Raw genomic sequence first — 23,870 nt, 5'->3', positions numbered from 1 at the left:
TGTTGCTCTTAAACAGAGGTGCAGCAGTTCATGCTGTTACAGAGTACTTTGTGTTAATGTAAATGGTATTTTGCCTGATTGGAAATGTCTACAATCATGGCAAGAGTTCAAGCTTTGACTTGTTAGGAACGGAGTGCAAAGTTTTCCAGTGTCACAGCAACCACATGACAACATCCCAAATGAGGAATCTGCTCTACTGATCTCTAGCATCAAACACTGTTTCTGCTTCCCTCACTGTGGTGAGCTGCTTCAAAGGTATGCAAGTAAGTTCAGTCACAGGGAAATGCTTTATGACCTCTTATTCTGCACAATAACATTCAATATGATATCATTATCCTGTAACTGTCACTAGTGGCTACAGTGGCTGCTGTGCTTACATAGTCACACTTCAAATGTCAAAATGTTGACAACTGAGTCAACAGGAAGACAGGAAGTCACTGCTCTGCTCACTGACATCACATAAACTGCAGTTGTTGCAATTTCAAATTAAAAGCACTTATGGATTAGCGCAACCAAAACATGAATGAATACAGTTTCTCCTGCTCTTCAGCCGCGTTCATCTCACTCCTCCAGTGCAAAAAGTGCAGCTCAGAACAGACATAATGACAGTTGGCTGTAACTAGATCCCCTTGATAACGTTTCAAAATAAAGGATTCCTTCCCCTGGCAACTTGTTCATAAAAATGTCTATGGAGAGTTCAGATGTGGGCCTGAGGGGGGCGCTGCAGTGTTCATAATGGAAAGCTTCATCCTCTGGAGAGAATGAATGGAAATATGACTGCTAAGCTATTTTGAAAAATATAAATGAAAGAAATAAAAGTGAAAGTGAAGTGTTATATATATTCTTGTTGACCTAAATGAATCTAGCTGCAGCTGAATCTATTTCTACTAGTTGTATTATTTAAAAGGGTTATTTTTTTACCCTCAGTCATCTACGTCAACATAATGGAACATAATACATGCCCAGTGGGGGGGGCTACATACTTTAAAGTGTTATATGGAGCTTAATGCTTTGTGATTTGTCTGAGCAAAGCCCTTCCAGACTGAGATGATCCCCCACCAGCAGCACAGTTCAGTGCCCCCAAAATCAAGCATGTACATATTACTGGAAAAACACCAGTAAAATACATTAGTGACTTCAATGTAAACTTTTAAAGATAAAGTGAACAGGTGTTGAAGCAGTGCTGGATATTTAGAGGAGCAAACTAACAGAAAAAATTGCTTCAATCAAGTTTTTGGTCCATCCAGAAAGTCTTCATTGCTGCTCGTTCCTCTTCCGTCTCACTTCTCCTGTTCCTCCTTTAAACCCTGGAGTATGATCAAGTCTTTCATTTCAGCTGTTTGTCAATCTTCAGCCCAAAAGTAAAGCAAAAGAAAAACAAAAGAAATAATAACCTTTGGCCTCTTGGTCTCCTCTGTCCGCTCCCTCCTCCTCCCTCCTTCACCTCGACTGGACGCCCAGCGTGATCTTGAGGTGCTCGTAGACGACGTAGCTGATGCTGACGGATGGAATGACCTTCATGAAGTTGGGGGCCAGGCCTCGGTAGAGTCCCGTGGCCCCTTCGGTCCTGATGATGTGTCTGAACAGACCTGACATGGTCATCTGAGGGCCTCCTTCCAGGGTCGCTGTTGAAGAAAACAAAGACGAACACTTAACACCAGCTTCAGTTCTTCAACATGTTTCAGCTTTCTAGAAGCTGTTAACCATACAGCTACTGACTGATATCTCTTATTTTTACTTTAATGCTCATTTTGTATTAGAATTGTATTGCATTGTTAATGCTTTGGCAACACTGTTCTCATAACTTTCGTGCCTATAAACCCCACAGGCACGAAGTGTAAAGAGTACGGTCTACACCTGCTCTGTGTGTAAAGTGCCTTGAGATGACTTTTGTTGTGATTTGGTGCTTTATAAATAAAGATTGATTGATTGAATTGAATTGAATTGAATTGAAGTGAACTGCATTGAATTGAATTGAATTGAACTGAACTGAATTGAATTGAGTGCCAGGAATTTAGACTGTGAGCTAAACACATGAACTTGAGCATCACACACTGTTAAAGAGCGACTTAAAGGACAAGGTCACAATTTTTCAAGTCTTTCTTAAAGCAACAGTCAGGTGTCCACACTAACAATGAAATAGTTTTGTCTTGCTGTAATCATTCCTCCTGTTCATACTGACCATTAGAAGATCTCTTCATAATGTACTTACAATGGAAGTGATGGAGGATTAAATCCACAGTCCACAGTTGATCTGAAGCTAATATGAAGCTTCAGCCGTCAAATCAAGTAGATATCTGTAGAAGTAACTAAGTCTGTTTGGTATGAAATTCTTTCTTTGTGTTTTTTTATTGAGACCCAGTGAAGTGATGATGACTCAAAGAGGGACATTTGTACTTAAAAACAGTAACTTTACAGTAACAGTACTTGCTTCATTTGTCTAATCCTGACAGCTGAAGCCTCATATAAGCTTTACAGAGCGAGCAATGATCACCTACACTGGAAACACCTCAGGAAGAGATCTATATAGACAGGAAGAATTATACAACAAGCTAAACCTGCTTTTAACACATTCCCAGAAGGCTCTCAGTCCTTTTAAATCACAGCTGAGGACTTTTCTGTTTGCATCTGCTTGTTATTAAAATCACAATATTAGGTTTAATATCTCACACTGCACTGTTTTTTAAAAAATGTTGAATTTCTATCCTTTTGTACAATGCTCATTATTTTGTCCTACTGAGCTACTTGAGAGAGTTAAAGTAGTGTGTTTGTATTAGTAAAGAGATGTGGTGATAATGTGGCTTCACTACTTGGATATAATTGGCTTTAGTTTGTATGACAGAGTGCTAAAGAATTATAGTCAGACCATCATAGTAATACACTTGCAGGATAATCAATCAAACTAAAGTTGGAACTAAAATAACATGAGGAAATGAAATATTAAATAATGTGACATTATTATGTTGGATGTCAGCTGTTTAGACTAGACTCAGTAGTGTTACCTTGCCCCTGCATTCTAGTCCTGACCAGAGCCAGAGGGTAGCTGGCCAGCTGTCCACACGTGCTGGACGTGGTCCCACAAGCCAGGAGCACAAACACTCCTGGATTAGCGCTGTCTGTGGCGTAACGCTGCAGCCAGGCATTCTTCAGAGTCTGAAGAGAGGAGGAGAACGAGTCAGATTCAACTAGAGAAAAAAAAAAAAAGAAGCCCTCCCACACACGACAGCAAGCACACACCTCATATACAGCCAGGTCGATGCCAGCATAGGGGATGATGCCCAGCATGTTGGGGACGTAGCCTTTATAGAAAGCAGCCACGCCCTCCTTCTGGAAGATGTGTTTGGCGCAATGCAAGATGCCCGAGAACTGGCCCGTCCTCCTCAGGGCTAACCTTGTCTTCAGGACCTGTGACGGAACAGGAAGTGACGTCATGCTTTCGTACATGCGACGGTAAAACTCCGCTTCTAGTCGCAGAACATCTTTCATATACTAAACATACATGTGCCGTGCATTATCTCCCATATGAAAAGAAGTTGGGTGTATGAACCTCATTTAAATGACTTGCTCACACTTTGTGCATAACTGAAGGTCTGTGAGTCTGCGTGTGAAGGTCTGTTTTCCTCCAGATAAGAGGTCACAGTACAGTTTCACATGATGGGTTCAAGGCTAAAAGTTAAAATGGGCAGTCAGTCACAAAGCAAACATCATCCATGTGGATATTTCTGCATACAAACACAATCAATCAAGAGTTGCCATATAGCATTTATACAATCCATATAAACTTATGACCACCTATTTTTTTTTATTAGAGGTGATGCTTAAATGATTGCTTCATTTCTGTGTTATTGACTCTCTCACCTCCATGGGGTAGATGCTGCTCTGAGCGATGGCTCCAGCCAGAGAGCCTGCCACCAGTCTCTCCGTGATGCCCAGCGTCTCCTGGTTGCTTCCAATTAATCGTTTAATCTGACAAAAGAGATTGATCCTATTTTATTAAGCAGTTTTTTTTAAGATAAGATATTCCTTTATTAGTCCTACAGTAGGGAAATTTACAGTATTACAGCAGCAAATGGATAGTAAATAATAGAAAGAGCATCAATAAAAGAATAAAGAACAATAAATAATACACAAGCAATAAAAAAAATAGTATTAAAAAACAAAAGTAAAACAATTGTAGCATTATGTACAATTGATCCCCACCTTTGGTACATAAACATAATAGTACTCTAATGATATTAATGATACTAATTTACAATATAATTCTTATGATACTGTCTAAAAATATATGTATTTTATTATCATTATAACATTGTTGCTCAACATATAGTCGCCATTACTATACTCATTGTTATCATTATTATCTCTATTATTATTATTATTATTAGAATATAGCAGACTTGTTAAAACATCCTACCATACACACACACACACACACACACACACACACACACACACACACACACACACACACACACAACATATATCATACCCCACCCAACTTGTAACACCCTAACTCTCTACCATCACACTGTCCTATTTTTACTGTCTTATTTTTTTTTTCAAATGTGCAATATTTTGTTGTATCTGTATTACACAGTGTTATCTTATTTCCCCTGTTTTATTATTGTTAATATTCAGAAATATTAAATATAGTGAATAATCTGAATGACAAATAAAGTCTATGTAATCTAATTTTTATATATTAATGAATGCGTGTGTGTAGTAATATATTTCTTGTGTGTGTATTGTGTGTATTAATGTTTTATCTTGTCTATGTAAAGCACTTTTTGACTTGTGACTTAGTGATGTCTGTGATAAGCTTTATTTAATGATATTATGTCTGCTGTCTGTCTGTTTCTTTTTAAAGCGATGGTTCGGCGTCATATGCGGTGATTAGATTAACCTCATGGTGCATATGACGCTAGGTCCAAATTACACAGAACCATCGCTTTAATGTCCATTAGGTCACCACGTCTTTACGTCAATCCTTGTTTGCCATATTATTTCACCAATAAAGTTATATAATAAAAAAAGAAGGCAGCATACCTGTTCATAGGCCATGAACTTGATAGCAGACTCGGGGCCGATTTTGATGACATTGATGCCGTTGCCTCGCCACAGTGACCTCACACCGCCCTCCCTGATCATCTGACTAAAGCCGCCGGCCATGCGCATGCTGTTACTCTTGGAGGCGTGAACCTGTGCAGGAAGGGACCAGGACAAATGTGTTGTTATTAGGGCTGGGCAATTAATTGAAAAATAACAGAAACCGACATTTAGAAACTCTAATCGACTTAATCTTGCTCATGTCAATTAATCGTGGTGTTCACTGTTGCCATGACAGTAAAGGTTACATATTTTTAAGGAATTTGAAAACTCATTTGAACCCAAACCATGATCTTTACATAGTTCTAATCAAGTAAACTAGACATTAACCACAGCGTCACACCTTAAAACATCATTATTTTACCTCCCTAAAGATACTCATGTGTAAAATACAAAACAAACTGAAAATACATAATTGTTCATCAATGGTGGAGATAACACTTCATTAATCGTAATCGCGGTTAAAAGTTCAAATTTTGAAGTTAAAAGCGGTTAATCGTGAAAGAGAACAGATAAAAACAATTTGATGAATAAAAACCAGTTCAGTGTGTAGGAAAAAGACAAGAATGGCAAATAATTTTTAAAGGAAATAAAAGCAATTAAAGGAAAATTACAACTCATTTAAAATGATAAAAGGCTCTCTGATAAAAGAACGTTTTAAGAAGGGATGAAAAAGAGAAAACTGATTGTGTCCCTCTGTGACAGTCAGCTGTGTTTTTACCTGCATGATTACTTTGAGCCGGTCCAGTGGTGCAGTGCAGGTTCGAGACACAGCGCCGGCTCCTCCTCCGGCCACTAGGTGTCGCCACCACATGCCTGTTTTCTTCTCCTCTGCTGTGAACTCATCGGGTACCATCAGGCTCTCCCCAACATCAAAGATCTGTAGAGGTCACAGAGTGTTACAGTGTGGTGATGCTATAATCCTGAGTTTACAGTCAGAGCCACCATGAAGCTTCAGTAATTAACATTATTTTATTATTCATTTATTATATTTGATTCATCTTTTATTATCTTTTATTTTATTTGGGTATTCTGAATCTTTTAAATGTTGGAGCAGACATTTTATTAAATATCAGTGTTATTATCTCATAATAAAAAGGACAATAATAGAAGAAGATGTGATTTATTTTCCCCTCCAATCTCACACAGGTCACATAACTGGGCAGCCTCTTGAATATTTTTAAATCTGCCAACTTCAAGGTTCTCAGCTGTGCTACTAAGAAGCTTTGACTTCTTGTTAAGTTTGCTGTAACATAGGATTCAGGGCCATAACTGTGCTTGATGTGAATATATGTTGGTAATTTGGGCTTTAACAAAATATCATTTAACCATTTTACCTCAAATACAGCAAATAGCTTTGGTCTAATTGTGGTTAAACAACATGATCAATTATTACTACACATATATTGTAACCCAACTTCTTCAAAAATAACATTTCTGCGCGCAGGTGGTCGAGTGGTTGAGAGCTCATGCCATATACGCAGCGGACCCCCGTTCGAGTCCCGGCCGGCGGACCTTTCTGCATGTCACCCCCCCCCCCCCTCTCTCCCGTAATTTCCTGTCTACTGTCAAATAAAGGTGTCTATGCCAGAAAAAATCTTTAACAAATTCATCAAGCAAATGATTTCATAATGTGATCATTTCACATTTAGGCCTTATTGAACCAGGAAGTCAACCCATCTCACCCTGAACAGCCAAAGTAGGAGCAAACTAATGAAGGCCTTAAAAAACAAAGTGCAGCTCTGTTCTGTATGGAATCTGCTGTTTTAGATTCCTTAAGAACCGTATCCTGAAGCATAGTTTAGTATGCACACACACATTCATCATAATGCTCTCCCACTTTAGTTCCAACTTCCAAAGTCATACATTTATCAAGAGTAAATCCTAAATATTTATATTTGGAGGTATATTCCAGTATTACATCCACAAGAGTCATGTTTTTATTACATTTATTACCTTTTTTCCTGAAAATGAATAATCTTTGCTTTACTTTGATTTATTGATAATCTCTACTTGCTTTTTTTAAAAATGTTTTTGTTTTGTTTCTCCCTGACAGAGATTCAGGGAATAACATAAATATTGTTTATTATCATTATTAATAAACAATAATCATTATTATTATTATAAATTCATGATGATGATACTAACAGTAAAGCCCAATAATCAGACAGGGTAATTAAACTCATTTTAGGAGCTGGTAAACTACAGCAGCAGCTGCTGGAAAATCATGTGACCCTCATCCCTGATGGAGTTATTAAATGATTCAGTTTTAGCCTTAATATCAGCACTATTTCAATATTAACCAGTAATATAATCACCTGTAGCATGACATTAAAACAGCTATTTAATGAGCTTGTAGAGACTAGTTTGTTAATGGTTCCATCATCACATGAGCTGACTGGATGTTGGCATCTGTCAGGTTATTGAAATCATCTTTTGGCAGAGCTGAAACTGAACCTAGTAAAAAAAAGCTTTTCAGTGAGTTCTCTCTTAATGTGTTATGAAGAGTTAGAGTACCGTGGAGTGTTTCCAGTAGAGGATGATCTCAGGAATGTTGTCTGCTGGATGCAGGAGGTGATAATCCCTCCACTCGTTCCAGTCAATCATCATTGTTCCATTTTTATCCATACTGAGGGTAAAATAACACAGCAGGATACAGACTGTTAGATATGTGACAGCTTTTAAACAGTAGCAGTAAAAGGTTTCTGCTCACATGCACAATAATGCTGACATTTGTTCTTTTGAGATTTCATTCCCTCTGATAGTAGCAGCTGGTGACTGAATTAGACAGTGGTGATTAGTGTGGCACTGGCTGAGAAAGCAGACTATAGAAGCTACTACTTACTACAAGATAGGGGCCCAGATATGACCCCTCCTTACTCTGAGACCAGCCAGAGAGAAGAACAGGACAGACAGACAGACACACAGGACAGGAGGTTAGAGGAACGACACAAGGATCACACAGAGCACAAGTCACAAAATCCTCCACTGGAAGCACACGTTGAGCTGAGGATGGAGGATCAGCAGCGAAGCACCCTTGTGGACTGTGATCATACAAGATAAAAACATTCAAAACAGCTACAAGAAGAAGCTGTTGAGACTTTAACATCCTACTTGGAGAGAGGCTGGGAGATGTTAAGCTTCCAAAGAGCTATGTGTTTCTTTAATGACTGAACTACAGACACTGAACACAGTCTGTCAGCTACATAAACAGTTCAGGCTGCTTTCAGACATGGAATATGTCTCACTGAGCTGTTAAAGTCAAGGTTTCTAGTCATTGTTATGTAAGTGTTATTCAGACATGATAGCTCTGTTATGAAAGGAAACACAACACTGATGTGATATCTGGCTCTATGCACATTTCTTGTTAACCTAACACAGAGCTGTCTAAGTGTACCTCTCTCTCTCTCTCTCTCTCTCTCTCTCTCTCTCTCTCTCTCTCTCTCTCTCTCTCTCTCTCTCTCTCTCTCTCTCTCTCTCTCTCTCTCCTCTCTCTCTCTCTCTCTCCTCTCTCTCTCTCTCTCTCTCTCTCTCTCTCTCTCTCTCTCTCTCTCTCTCTCTCTCTCTCTCTTCTCTCTCTCTCTCTCTCTCCTCTCTCTCTCTCTCTCTCTCTCTCTCTCTCTCTCTCTCTCTCTCTCTCTCTCTCTCACCCAACCGGTCGAGGCAGATGGTCGCCCACTCCAGAGTCCACTAGAAAGTTTTTCCTTTCCTCTGTTCATGTGGGAATGTTGGGTCTCTTTAAATGAATTAAAGAGTACAATCTTGACCCGCTCTATGTATGTGTAAAGTGCCTTGGGATGACTTTTGTTGTGATTTGGCTTTAATTAACTTTAACCCTTAGATACTGTTCAGGCTCAAATTTGACCTATTTTTACATTTAAGAGCTGTAAAAACACCATATACACTTTTTCCTTATGTGACCCACAGTATACAAACATGAAAATCATATTCTATAAAACCTTCTCCTGGACCATAAAATAGTGATTGTGAAGGTCTTTTTTTTCTCTATAAAATGAATCAAACATTTGGGAATGTATGAATGTGAATTAGTGTAATGAGTCAGAATATGAACAGTATGTAAAGGTTCAAGTAGTCTCATTGACAGTGTTGCTGTTATGTTCTTAATGAAGTGACACATTAACAGACTTCTCTTATAAAGCAAACAAGCTCTCTGTGCATATTTAACCTGCTGATGCTGATGTAGAAAGAGAAAAGTGCTGATTTGACAAAAACTGCTCTAACTGTTGCCTGTATATTGTTAGGGGGGGTATCCAGTATTGCATACCTACAATAGCCTCATTAGATTCAGTTAATGCATAAAGAATGAGATTATAACATTATAAAATGAAAACAAGGGAGACATCACACACTCACAAACAGAGAGTGAACAGATGAGCGTGTCCAGTATCAGAGGCCGTGGACCTCAGCATCACTCTCACCTTTTGAGAATCTTGTCGGGCCTGCTCCTCTGAGATGTTAACTCCCAGGTCACGCAAAGACTGCATGATTTCTTGTGAGTCGATCCGGCCTGCACCACGAAAATGAATTAGTCACTTGTTCATTAAAGTTTGACTCCTGGTAGCATTTAAGTAGATGTTTGCGTTAAGTAGTCACAGAGAGTTTTACTCAGTCTGTGAGAACAGTTTGTATAATAACTGTCTTCTGTGCCTGATAATATACATCTGACTTTGCTGCTCCAGAGTTCAACATTCCACTTTATTCTCTCTATAATTGTAGGACTATCCCTTTAATTAGTGTAACGTAGTGATCCTGGTTTAGAAGATTCCTCACCATCGTTCTTCTTGTCCAGACTCTTGAAGACCAGCCGCAGTTTTTTCTCGTGGTCTCTGAGGTAGTGTACGAACTCCTCGAAGTCTAGTTGTCCGTCCAGGTCTTTGTCCCCTGCTTTGACTATTTTCTGTAAGGAGAGCAGAGACAGGAGACACCTTTAGAGGACAGTTTCAGACAGAGATAAAGCCTGCTCATACAGATGTTGGCCTATTTTTGTATGTAAGTGATGTTTCAGTCAGCATGATGCATTCAGGGTTATAAACAGTAAGATGGACTTGAACTAATTCTCCATGGTTATTAAAAAAGTAACAAACAGCAGTAGAGGTCAGAGCATCTCCTGCCATCTGTGCAGTGTTGACTCAGTCTACAGTTTGGACCACTTTACCTCCTCCACACACATCAGGCTATTAGTCATCTTAGACAACACGGGGAGCGTTCGGCCGATAGAGCCTGCCAAGCCGACTGGAAGGATTTCTACTAGGAATCACAGTTACACAGTTACCTGGAACATAAACGTACACGGATACAGCAGGAAATGTGCTGCCTGAAGGTAAGAGCAGCTGGGTGTGTGCAGAGTGTCACTTCACCAAATGATCTGCTCTGCTAGTGAAGGGGCAAAAAATGAATCAACCATGTGCACCACTGGACTCACTTGATGGAGCCAAGCGCCAATATTTGAGGGACTGACCGTGTTTTCCACTCAACCATTTTTTTTTAAAATCTAAAAATAAAAAAAAGTCAAAGTCCTGCATTCAAAATGTTACTTGAGTAAAAGTATTAGCAGAAAAATATTAAAATATTAGTTCTCATAATGAGAAAATTACCTCAAAACTCTACTTAAATACAGTATTAAATGTATTTAATCACTTTCCAGCAACTCTGAAATCATGCAATGTGCGGTCATTATTTTTTTATTTTTATTTTTTTTAAACAGACCACTGGGCAGGTTACAGGACTTCCACAGACTGACTTTACAGTGCAGGTTTAAAGGGTCATTCAGTCTAACTTAACACGTGGTTCAGAGGATGTTATTCAACTCATTTGCATAGATGTGTTGATGATGGCAAAGCACTATATCCTCGACAACAATGAGCAGAAGTTGTGATGCAAATACGTGATGGCACATTAAACATGGCACTTTCAGGTATTTGCATTCTAGTCAGAAAAATCATGTGACAAAAGCTATTAATAAAGAAATATCTTCTATACAGTCCAAAAATAAAAGCGACATCTTAAAGTTAACGAGAGCGAAGCGTGTTTTCATCCGTACCTTTTTCCACATGCGATATTTCGTCAGTTCATGTGAAGGGAGAAATAAGCTCAGCTTTAACACTGATTTGATTTCCGATGGTAATCCGTTTGTTTCAAAGTATTCAAATTCATTGTGGCCCACGCTGGACACTGGCACACAGAGACACAGACGCATCAGCTTTTCTCTCCGCTCCTACAGAAAGTACTGAGCAGACTGTATAGAGAGCGGGCTGGAATAGTGAAGAGCATCATCATTACTGCACATATACAGCATACAGCTGAGCTCACCACCCGCCCACCAAGACGCCAGCCTGCCAGTCATTGGATCCTTTTACAAAGATTAAAGATCAACAGCTGTTCAATAACCAATCTCACAGAGAAAACAGCTGCACTAAAAGTGACTCTATCAGTAACTGTAGGAATCCATCAATTAAACTTTATTTATATAGCAGCTTTCATACAGGTTAATGAAGTGCTTCACAGTTGATTGATAAGCTGATAAGAAGACAGAACAAGTGATGACATAAAGAAGAGGAATACAAATGATGAGGGAATAAAAACTGAGATCAAGTATTAAAGGACATAAACATGGCTTAATACATTTAGAGAAAAAAGACCTTTAAAAAGGTAGAGAAGTAGTTGAAAAAGCGAGGCCTGTTTTCCTTATAGTAAATTGCCGACTCAGTCATTTCATTAGTTTATCTATCATGTGCTAACAGATGTGCAGATAGCAGTTGTAAGTGTTTATCTTGGTTAACAATGTAAGCTCGTATTTTCAAAAGAGATATAGGACGAGACCTCAAACCTCTGAATGTGAAACACCAGAGTGCTGTTTAAAAGCACAGCAGCAGCTTTATGCTGGTTTAGTTGGTTCAGTTTAAAAAAGTCTTAATGAGAGATCTTCTTTATTTCCATCTGTACAATAAATCAACTCTGATCCTGATCCACTTCTAAGACATCTGGAAGTCTTTTATTGATCAGCAAAGACAGTTAGTTTAGTTATTTAAAGAAACACAATGTAGAAAAAGATATTTACTGAAACAGTATTTATATGTTCATAAGTAATTAACTAGTTAAACTTAGATAATCACTTCTGCTTTCTTTGTTTCAGTGGAAATATGGGCATTGGTCTTTTTTGATTGTTTGGTTGGGACATTAAATGAACTGGTAAAATGTCTTTCCTGTTCTTTGTGGGTGTCATTACCAGTCATACCAGTAGTTCAACCAGTATTTAAATTACTACAGCACACAAAACATTTCTAGATATAACCTCTTAATGTTGCTCTCAGAGTGCACCAGAATGATGGATTTGACTTAAAAATGTAGAACATTTTCTTCCAGGGGAGCATGCCCCCCTAGAGGGTCTGACTGAGACCTCACCACCATATTCTCTCAAAATCCTGTGGGAAACACTGTGTGCAGCTGTCATGAGAATTTGACTTTATCCGAGCCAACTTTCATGTGATTGTTATGGAGGAGGAACATATTTTGGAGCCACGGTGGCAGCTCATTTCAAACACCAGCTGACAAACAGCTGGGGAACAGGCAAATGTTCAACCGCATCAATCATAAGTGGTCATTGAGGTAAAGTGACAAAGTTGTGTGGTAGACGCGCACATCTGGAATAAAAAAAAACAGATGCTGGACCAAAGAACTAAATCTGTAAAGGCAGAAGTAGCTCCCAATGCAGGTGTAGTTTAATGTGATGTTTCAAGCTTCTTCAGACACAGTGAGTGACAGGGAGCGTAAAGAAGAGCAAGAGACGTCGTGATGTTGAAACGTCACACTATCCCATTAAACTATATCATCATTTAGGTAAAGACCAGAGAGGAAAGCTAACATCTCTAACCAGTGTTTGCTGCAGTGACCTTTACCTTTAAAAGTCTTTAAAAGTCCATTTCAGAACAGTTTTCAATGGTGTATTAAGAATCCAAAAAAAGGCTCATTTTCTGTTTCTGGTCTTACGAAGTGATGAAAAAAAGCCTGTATAGCAAATCTTGAGAAGGAAAGTTTGGTACTTTTGGAAAGAATGCAGTGAAGATTAAAAAAAAAAGGAAAAAAAAGGTGCATGCCAAGTTTATTGACTGAATAGAAGACAAAGACAGCAGTCCAAGTTAATCCCCAGAGTGGCTGCAGTGCTTCTGCAGTGTAAGCTTTGCTCAAGGCCACCTTGACAACCAAAGCACCCTCAAAGCAAAGAACACATCCCTTAAAAAAGCTGCGAGGAGCTGCAAAAAGATCAGTGTGGTTGTTTGTGTAAATGTGAGAATGAGGAGCAGTGTGTTCCCAGAAAAAAGCTTGAGTGAACCAACACTGGATAAATGACAGTTAACAAGACTGAGAGTCTACATTCATGCTCGCAGCTCTGTGAGGCAGCGCCTAGGCCTGAGCTCATTCATTTGAGGGGGGGGGGGGGGGGGGGGTAAAGGGTCCTCTGGCCATAAAAAAGTTGCACCTGGCTCAACTTTTACTACAACGCAACACGACAAGGTGCTACGATGACCAATCACATGAAAGATGGTGGACTCTGTGTACCTTTGCAACGTGAGGCTGCATTTCTTCTGTTTACATCACAATCATGTTGTGTTTTGGTGTCTGGTAAGTCCAACGGGACTTCCTGGATATTATTTCATTATCTCCCTGGTACCTTACACAACACGCCCAATGTGGTGTGTTGTGTAAGGGGGCTGATTTGAGTCTCAACTTGGCCTTAGGCACAACATTGACGATGTCATTAATTGAACAGGTATTTGGTTTTGAAACAAAGCATTGGCCAAATTTTGATCCACTGGTGGCATTACTGTTTTGTGTCACTCCATCCAGCAGATGTTGAAGAAAAGTGAAATCTCTGACCTGATAGTGGTGCTGGATAAAGAGTCAGGGCACAAACTCATTAAGATTAATCCTCTGTAAAATCTTCCTAAACTGGAAAACAAGAAATCAACTGAAGATCCCAGACTGGAAGAATCTGTTAATAGATCAAATCTCAATGGCCAAAAAAAAAAGAAAAGATGAATTCTCTGTATTTACACATACATCTAATCCATCACATAGTTGGCAAGATGTCTTACTCAACAACAAAAGCTTTGGACTAACAGTCATCTGTAGAGCCTGACACTAGAGGGACAGATTTAGTAGTTTTTATCAGGTCTTATAACCTGTTACTTGTTGCTGTTACTCAACCATGGTGGAAAGGTTACTTGACTTTTTTAGCTCTCCTTATGGAAACTATCCAAGTGGTTGAAAGTGGTTGAAAGATTTGCTAAAAGCTAAGAAGTTGAGCTTGAGTTAAGATGTTTTTTTTGATAGGGGAGGGGAGGATTTTTTAAAGATGTTGCGGTTCGGTTGGAGACGTAGATAAAATGTTTGGAAATCTACTGCGACTTTTGTTAGCAGCGGTGTTAAAAAGTTAATCTTGACTTGAGGCACCGCTTGTGTTTTAGCTGCAGAGTCTCCGGGCTAACGGCAAGCTAGAGGAGCGAGTGGGCGAGCGAGAGTGAGAGAGCGGCACTGTGGTGGACAAAAAGACACAAAATCCCTCAATAACTCTAGGGTTGACATTTTTAATTTTAAAGTATTTCAATGAGTGGCCTATAAAGGCTTAAAGGCTTGTTGTAAGTTTCAGCAGCCAATCAGGACTTGAATACAAGTATTAAAAAAAAAAAGTAAAACAGTTGCTGAAAAACAGCATTTCTTTGTAAACCTCTGCTATAGTTATTTTTAATGTGTGTTGAATAAATGTCTTATTACTTATATAATAACACATTATGTAGTCATATTTTCATATCTCCAGTCAGCTTGTAGTACTGACTTCATAAGGGGCTCTATAGGATCTGTGGTAGCTTTTTTTTTTAAATTCTTCATTTAATGATTAAAACCAGGATTTTGTCACCAGGCCTAATAACTTCTCAGGGGTAAACTACTCTAACTGGTAGAAGAGAACCCAGACAGCTAACTGATCCTACCTGTTGATGATCTGTAGGTGGAGCCACCATGATTAACACTGTGGTCTTCTCTGGAGGAGTAACATGACCCTTACTCACTTCTGTACTCTCAGAGGAGTGTGTGGTAGTTCCCTGGAGACCACTTTGCAGTTCTCTGCGGATGCCGGGCGCTTCGGTCTCTTTCTCCTCTGGCAACTGGGTTTCAGCGGGCTTACACTGTGTTCTGCCAAAAAGTCTCTGGCGCATGAAACTCAGCATGTCCTCCAGCATCCTCGCGCTGGGATCTAGTGTGTAGAGCGTGTGACGAATGTGCCGACTTGCCCTCCGCTCGGGAACACAAAGACGCCGTTTAAATGCGTCTGTCGGCCGAGGAGAGGAGAGTTGAAGTGCAGGGGCAGGTGTAGAGAGGTCAGCTGAGGACACAGGGGACTCGCTGCACTCCGACTCAGCGTTTCATCTTTTTTCTTCTTAAAAATCACTCAGTTGTCTCACGTCTTCAGGCACCAAATTCACCATTGAAAAAAAAAAGAAGAACTCTCTAACTCTTACCATGTAACTCCTGAGGCATGATTAGTTCTCTGATGTCCCACTGTAGATATCTCATGCTGAGTGTGTTCAAATGATGGCAGCGGCACTTTCCACTTAGTCGGCTTCAGCATCTGCAGCCAGTGAAATGCAGCAAAGAGAGCCTCCAGAAACCTGCATCCTCACTGCAGCTGAGCCCGACCAATCACAGCAGCCCATACTGGCAGGTTCCACTGCTGAGCAATGCTAGAAGCCCGTCAGCCAATGGAGGGCGGGACAGCAGTGTGAAAATTAATTTATGACTTCAGTTGTCAGTCAATGAAGAGGGAGGGTGAGGTAAGATGGAGCCCAGGGTTTCCCCCCCCTCGGTCGAGCCTCCCCTCTCTGTAGAAAATCTGCTGAGTGATGACTCCCTCCCTCCCTCCCTTTTCCCTCCCTCCCTCCCGAACCACACCGATGCTCCGTTCGCATTTTTAATTCTCAACACGTAGCGGGTTCCTCCTGCTGGTAGGACGACAGTGTGATGCAGCAAAGTAGGACAATCTCTGCATAAAATCCTCATTACTTTCAGCTGATTTAATGACTGTACTGCTGGCAGGATACATCGATCCCAGTGTGAATGATTGACACAAAGAGGAATTCTCTATTACAGCCCATCCAATGTAAAAGCTGCAAGAAATCCCTGCTTCCAAGTTTCTCCCCACATTTACTTATTGATGGTTAAAGCTGCTTTATCTTTTTTAATTTCCTCATTTCAATAAATACCATGAAAATACCACTAGGGCCAGTTGTTCCGTACCGTGCTGAAGCACGGATGTCCCCTCTCCCCTGTCCCCCGCTGGCCCGCACTCACATTACCTCAAACCCAAGTGTACTCAAGCACGGTTACCTCCAACACCTTGCGCAAAAACATATAGACAGTTTACTCTCATAAAACATGCACAGCAGCACAGGTGTAGTAAAAGTAAGACTTAGTTTAATGACTTAAAAGTCGCCAAATGACTTACTTTAACCAATTTGGTTAGTTTATATAATGCAGATTTGTAAAATATTACTTTTATGAGGGTCACAGTCACAGACAATAAACTTAGCATTTCATAATTGTGGTAGCAGCGGTGCAGCAGATGTAATGAAGTCCACGCAGCACGCTGGATGCAAACTAATATTAAGCCTATAGCCTTTTCATTATAATGTCGATGGACATTAATTGAGTTATTTTGCCTTAATAATGATACAATGTTCTTCCTAATATCTGTATCGGCCCCAAAAATCCACTATCGGTGTGCTTTAATAGTTATATAGTTTACTAAGAGCTGAGTGCTTCTACTTTAATTAACAAACAGGAGGAAGAAGCCGAATTTAGTGGGGACTATTTTCAGTGGTGGATTAATACACATCTGTTGCTCTAGGACTGTGTGTTTGGGATTGAGTCAAAGTAAACTACAGTGTGTCTGTTCATGCTAATGAAAAAGTTTTTGGTCAACAATGGATCTCTATGATGCAGAGGAGTAAGATCTATTGCATACATAGCTCACTGCTGTCTTGTGTAACTATAAACCTGTGTACAGAGGGTCAAAGTTGAACCAGGAAATGTCTATCAGAAAAATCATATATAGATTTACATTTCCTTGGGTAAAAACTTTAATGTGTGTAAGTCTGTACAGGGCTGAACAATTAATTGAAATGTTATTGAAATTGCAAAAAAGCCTACAGCGATTTTCAAATTGTAGGAGGTGCAATATTTGTTAAAAAGGTGAAATGTGTCAAAATACATTTTAAGTTAAATATTGTGATGCTGCAGAGATGTTCAGGCCTACACATCACGTTCTACAGACTTAAGAGAACATCTTTGTTTGGTACCGATCCCCACACAAATCACACCATTATCATTTTAACATGTTTATCAATGAGAATGAAAATAATGATGCAAATATTATCATTCCCTCCAATATCGGAAAACTATATCGCAATTGTATTATCAGTCTGAATAGTCGCAATTAGATATTTTGGTTCAGACACTATGTGTGACAGAAAGTGTTGCCTGTTTATTGACTCTGTTATTTCAGTTTCACACCCACCAATATTAGCTATGATGATGCAGAAGATGTTATTATTAACATCTACATGTTTTCTTTGGTACACTAACAACCAGTAATTCCCAGCTGTAGACTTTGAGCAGGCTGCAGGTCGATCTCATACACACTGACTGATAGGAAGAGGAGGTGTCACTACACTGAAGTGTTTGTCTTAGAAGCAGAATGCATTACATGAACAATTGACCTGAAGGTCCTCCTTACATGCAAAGCCCTTAATGAGCTAGGATAAAGAACAGTGTGATCACCTGCTGCTGCTTTATTGGAGGTTCACAACAACAGAAAGAAAATCAGGGACGCAGCTTTTTACACCCCAAACTATGGAACACACTTCCTTTAGATATCAGGGAAGCCAGGTCGCTAAATATTTTAAAAAGAAAACAAAAAACTTAGTTCTTCAGTTTAACCTTTAATTAACTTTTCTATCAGTCATTTTCACACTGATGAACTACTGCTCTTCTTTTAAAATGTTTTATTTGATCTTATATATTCTAGTTATTAGCTAATTTAACTATGTACTATTTTTTTTTTTACTATTTTACCATTATTACTATTTTTATTTTCCATCTTATATTATGTTGTTTTTTGTTTCTTTTTTAATATTGTTTTATGTTCCTTTTACATCCTTTTAATGTGAAGCACTTGGTGTATGTAATTGATTTTTTTGTAAAGCATTTATTGTATGAAAGGTGCTATACAAATAAACTTATTATTATTATTATTATTATTTAAAGCTACAAACACATGAGGTTCCACGGTGGCTGAGGACCACACGGCACACTGGTGTAATGGTTAACACTGTGGTCAACTACAGCACATCCCACAGCTATGTGACTCACTGAAAATACATCAACATGCTTTCAAACCTTAAAGCCAGTTGTAAAGTAAATTGTGTATATGAGAGTGTCAGACACGGTTAATCCGTCTTGTTATTTCCACAACAGGAGAACTGGTAGAAATTAATTCCATAAAATAAACAGCAGATTTCAAACAGTCACAGAGTCTGTTATTAATACTGGGCAGCTGCAAACAGACAGTCTTCCTTCACTGTTTCAAGATATTGATGTTGTTCACATCACCTAAATGAGCTGGAAGTAAGACTGCAACTAATAATTATCTTTATTCAGGATTTATCAGCTAATTCATCATTTGATCTATAATAAAATGTTACAAAACGGTGAGAAAAGCTCATCAAGTCCACAAAACCCCAAAATAGCAGTTACTAGAATAACTGTGTATTGCACAGATCAGCAGCAAATCTGAGACTTACAGAAAAATCTATATGATTGAAGGTTTATTTCCTGTCAGTTAACCAACACATGAATCCCTGAACCCTGATTCAAATTGTTAGAAGAAAAATCAGATTGAATATGAACTAGTCAAATTATACCAACTGTACTTCCTTTCCCATTTCCTTTTCCTCTTCTAGTAGAATACACAGCATATAAGCACAGTGGTGCATGTTACTATGGCCACAACAGCAGCCTGCATGAGCAGTTTGAGACAGGAAACTTCTGTCTGTGCTGGTCTCTGCTGACACACTCACATCTTAACAACACACAAGGCAGTGAGACACACAGCTTGGCTTCATCATCACACTTGTGCTCCAACAACACGGAGCAGCATCTTCATTCTGCAGCAAACTCTCTGCAGGCAGGAGAAGATGCTAATTACAGCTAATTAGTGTCTCAAAACTAAAAATGTGTCTCAAGCTGTGATTCATGTACATCCAGCTGGTTTGAGTGTTTATTTCAAACTTACAAAGCTGTTTAATACATCCCAGTTATTGTGAAACTGGGCACACATTTCCACTCCTACAATCAGCCCTACATGGATGAATACACGTCTTAAACCAGCTGTTTTCATATCAGTTTCCCGCCTGCTCCACCAGTATTTACACCTGTGTACGAAACAAACAGGAAAGAAGAAGTGTAGTTGACAGACTGTGTTGCATCGGCGAGCTTCTCCAACAGCAGAACAGCTGTTATTAGGCAGCTGTGCAGCTCTTTGTAGCGTCATTACTGGTAATTCATCGTGTGGATTGTAAACTATTGTCTGCAGAAATGTCACCGATGATTCGTTTGTAGCTCGTATCTGAACTGACTTTACAAGCTGTGACGCAACTTATGATGAAAAGATATTAAGAGAAATAAAATGTTGACTTCTGTTTAAATTAAAATAATATTAAAAAATGAATCGTGCAAAATAAATTTCATGTGCAGGAAATGGCATGTGCATGTTTTTGTTTAAAGTTTCATTCAAGCTTGTGGCCACTGGAAAGTGAAAAGAAGAATCATGGGACAATATAATGAACATTCCATCTCTCTAACTGGGTATATGTATACAAGCATAGGCTGAAAACTGATTAAAGTATCATTTTCATACACAGGATTTTTCTACATCTATGTGATCTATTTTTCATTGATGATATGTTCTAGTTTTACAGAAGTGAAGTGTTGACTTGTGGTGACATCACTTTTTTAATACTTTCATGTTATGCATCTTGCGCATTTTTTTGTCAGGAGTAAGTAATGTGATTAGGTGTCACCCAGTGATACAACATAATGATAATTCATTAATATAGCAGTTAGTTCCAGTAAATCAATAGTAATTTTTATAGTACAGATTTAAATAGTTACAGTATATTGTTGTCATTTAAAATTCATAGAAAAAGAGACATAGTGACATCTTCAGACTGATTGTTTCCCAACTTAAAATATTAACGGATTAATGGACAAATGGTGACTGAGCATTAAAAGCTGATAAAGCTGTTTGGTATCAGGCTGCAGTCTGATTTGAAAGCAGTCTGTCAGTTTCTGTATTTGGATTTGACTAAAACCTGTGACATTCCTGACAGGGTTTGAAGGGGCGTTCATGACCCTGGACTGAGGCTGGGAAAGAAAGACACAGCCAGTCATAAGACCTGCTGTCAGTTCAGGTCAAGTACATGCTGTGTGTGCATGCCCGTGTATGAAGCATGTGTGTGTACTGTACATGTGTATCAGCAGCACAATGTCCTGGACCGGTTTATAGTTTAACCCTATGAGTACCACCGTCAGCTTGTTACACAACAGCCTGGTGATATCAGCGCACCTCTGAAGCCACAACACATCAACTCTGTATGAGACATAAACAGAGCAACACATGACCACGCTTCCTCAGCTAAACAATGAGCTGAAACTCACTCTAAAGCTCCATAAAGCTGAGAGGAGCAGAGAGTCACTGATTATTCTCTGTAGGTTCCTCACTACGAGACACAAGCAACATTACACACTGACAGCTCAGACACTGAAAAAAAAAGCCATGGAGATGTTAATACACGCCACCATCTCATCAAGAAAAACGTCATCACCCGCAAAAAATGTGCAAGCTGATCTACTAACGCAGCGCACTGAGGCTTGTGTCTTTCAACTGTGTAAGATAGTACGCGCTGTCCATTTAGTACGTTTGCCATAATGAATATGTAATATGAGACGTTTCAACCCCAGTGTGCAAAATACAGGGAGGAGAAAATGATTTACCAAACTCAAAGGTAATTTAGCTGACGGTAACTGCGTCTATAAATAATACCTTTGAAGGACAGGTATTAACCGGCTGTGTACTGCTCACAGATGACTTCTGTTACTGTGGGGAGGAGGAGACAGAGGCAAACTCTCCATAAAGACACAAAACACTCATTTAAATACTGCTGTCTCCACCCTGTTGCACCCGTTTTCATTTACGCAGTTATTCTGAGTAAACCCCCCCGCAAAATGCACGCAAACTAAACGTGCAATCTGTTGCACTGTGCACGCAATTTAGTACCCTTTATTTGGGATCTTAGTAAATCAGGCCCATAGAGTTTTACATGTAGTCCTGTCATGATAACTACTTATTTATTGGACCATATATTGCCTCAGAAATAATCGTGATAAACGATATTATTGTCATTTGAAGATCATTTTATGCCACTGATATAATGATAATATAATAGTATAATAATGTTCAGACAGGCATTTAGATAGTTTGTGGTATTTTATGTTTTAACTTAAGATTTATGTTTGTTCCCTTTGTACAATTACTCTAGGGTCTTTGTTTTTATATATATTGACTTGATATGACTGTATTTGATTTGATTTATTTTGAATGTGAAAGCTGCTATAATAAATTAACTGCTTCCACATTGCTATCCAAAAAATATTGATTATAGCCACTTAAATTACATCGCACGACTTGGGTGTGAAATGTGAGATACACATAAGAATGTACCTGACTGATGTGTGCTAGTCTCTTTACATTATATCATACACGGCAGGGTGGATCAATACATCCAGGCTGTTTAAAGGCTTCTTTGCTGGCAGGTGGTTGTCTGGTGCTGCTGCTGTAGACAACCATAAAGCTTCAACTGTTTATGTGTTCAAATACTTGTTGTACAGAGCTGTTATTTGTCCGCTTGAGGCTGTTACTGTTCCATTTTCTCAGATATTTCACATCTTCACTCCAAACTCTGATACCCTGACGATATCTGGCACCAACAACAACACAACAGCACCACATTCAGCCACTGTGATAATGACTCTCACCCACTCTCTTTAGTCAAACAGTAACTGGGACTAAATTGACTGCGGGCAATCATTTACTGTTAAATGGAAACGCAAAAAGTGCTTATGAGTAAGTACAAATCTCTTCCTCATTCCACTGCCAGCTTCAAGTCGTGTAGATACAGAAGCTGGAACCAGTGGATTGTTCTTAGAGATCAAATCCTGTGACCTCTGTATTCCTGGACATTTGCCACTATGTCAAACAGACCAGATGAGGTGGAGGGGGGTGGAGGGGGGTGGTGGTGGTGGTGGCTCCCTTTCTGCTAGGTCGCTATTATTATAACCAAGTTCAAAACATGACTACAATGACTACCCTGTCTCCTCCACTTTTCCTAATTTGGTGATGTTGACAGATGTGTTCTTTACAGAGTCATGGTGACAGCTTCTCTTCCTTTATAGAAGATTCATTCAACCTAAGCCCAGTCCAACAGCAGATAAAATGTGTTGGTATGATACACTGAGTACAACATGTCAGATCAGCTGTGTTTTACATTTCAATGGCTCGGCGATTGCTCATAAAGCCCCATTGGTTTCGTCTGTGTCTCAGGTGCTGGAGCTGCTTCATTTGTTTAAATGAAACATTTAAATAAAAAGGCCTTGAGGCTGTGATGTCAGACACTGGCTGCCATCCAGGATGTCCTGTCACACACTTTGTATGTGAGCAGAACTGTACTGAAGTCTGTTTAAGTACACGTTTCTCTGACGTTATGTGTCACTGTGTAGTTTCTTCACATTGAAATGTAGGTAACAACATCACTTCTCACTCATCTCCCAATCTTTGTTTAAATAAGCCACCTACAGTTCTTCTGACCTATAAATAACCAAATCATTGCTTGCTAGATTACTTATATACCTGATTATAAATATATACATTTCCCCAAATATTTCATCTGCTTTACCTCACCCTTGCTACTGATGCTTACAGTTCTGGTACTATCCGTGCTGCTGTATTGTCTTTGTTACTTTTCTTACTTTGCCAAGACAGAAAATCAACAATTAAACAGGAGAAAAACAGAAACTGAGCTGAAACATAACTTACCATTAGTTCATGTTCAGTACGATGCACTCCTAATTTCTTGAGTCCAATGGTCAGGTCGTTAATACAAATGCCTCCATCCCCGTTCACATCCAGGACCTGGAACAGCACTTTGAGTCTGTGCTCCTGCTCGGGGCCTCCGCATATGTCGCATGGATGAGGCGCCTGGTCGGAGTCCAAGGGCCAGTCACCGGCCAGCGGATGCCGTGTTACCGTTTTAGATGATGAAGCTGATGGGGGGTCCTCGGCGTGCACGCCTCCGCCGCCCGGGTCGACCCCTGGGTGGGTCTCTGCCGACCGACACTGGCAGAATACATCACCGAGCAAAGGAGGCATGAAAGAGCCGTGCTGGTGCATCATGAATGTCCGTCACTGTTACGCTCCTGTGTAGCGACTATAAAGTGTATAGAAATATTTACACACACAGATATACACAGTCTATAAACTGGACTGTTCGCTTCGTCAGAAAAGCAACGGCTACTATTCTACCACGTCACATGTCCCTCCATTTCTGCCGGCTCAGAAAGCAAAAGCTACCGCCGCC

At 39.5% G+C, this 23,870-nt stretch overlaps 1 protein-coding gene across 1 annotated transcript; it reads right to left on the bottom strand.

Annotated features, from left to right (window-relative positions):
- Positions 1-1,440: 1,440 nt before the first annotated feature.
- slc25a25b (solute carrier family 25 member 25b) lies at positions 1,441-23,789 on the bottom strand. Its single transcript, XM_062435073.1, is given in 12 exon segments — positions 1,441-1,625; positions 3,003-3,153; positions 3,238-3,405; positions 3,859-3,966; positions 5,047-5,199; positions 5,828-5,986; positions 7,624-7,735; positions 7,952-7,987; positions 9,546-9,562; positions 9,564-9,634; positions 9,898-10,024; positions 23,330-23,789. Coding segments are annotated over 12 exon segments (1,644 nt in total). The 5' UTR covers positions 23,687-23,789.
- Positions 23,790-23,870: the final 81 nt, after the last annotated feature.

The sequence above is a fragment of the Scomber scombrus genome, chromosome 15, assembly GCF_963691925.1.
Source record: "Scomber scombrus chromosome 15, fScoSco1.1, whole genome shotgun sequence".
NCBI classification, from domain to species: Eukaryota; Metazoa; Chordata; class Actinopteri; order Scombriformes; family Scombridae; genus Scomber; species Scomber scombrus.
The sequence above is the reverse complement of the archived record's forward strand: the minus strand, read 5'-3'. Positions and strand labels throughout refer to the sequence as shown.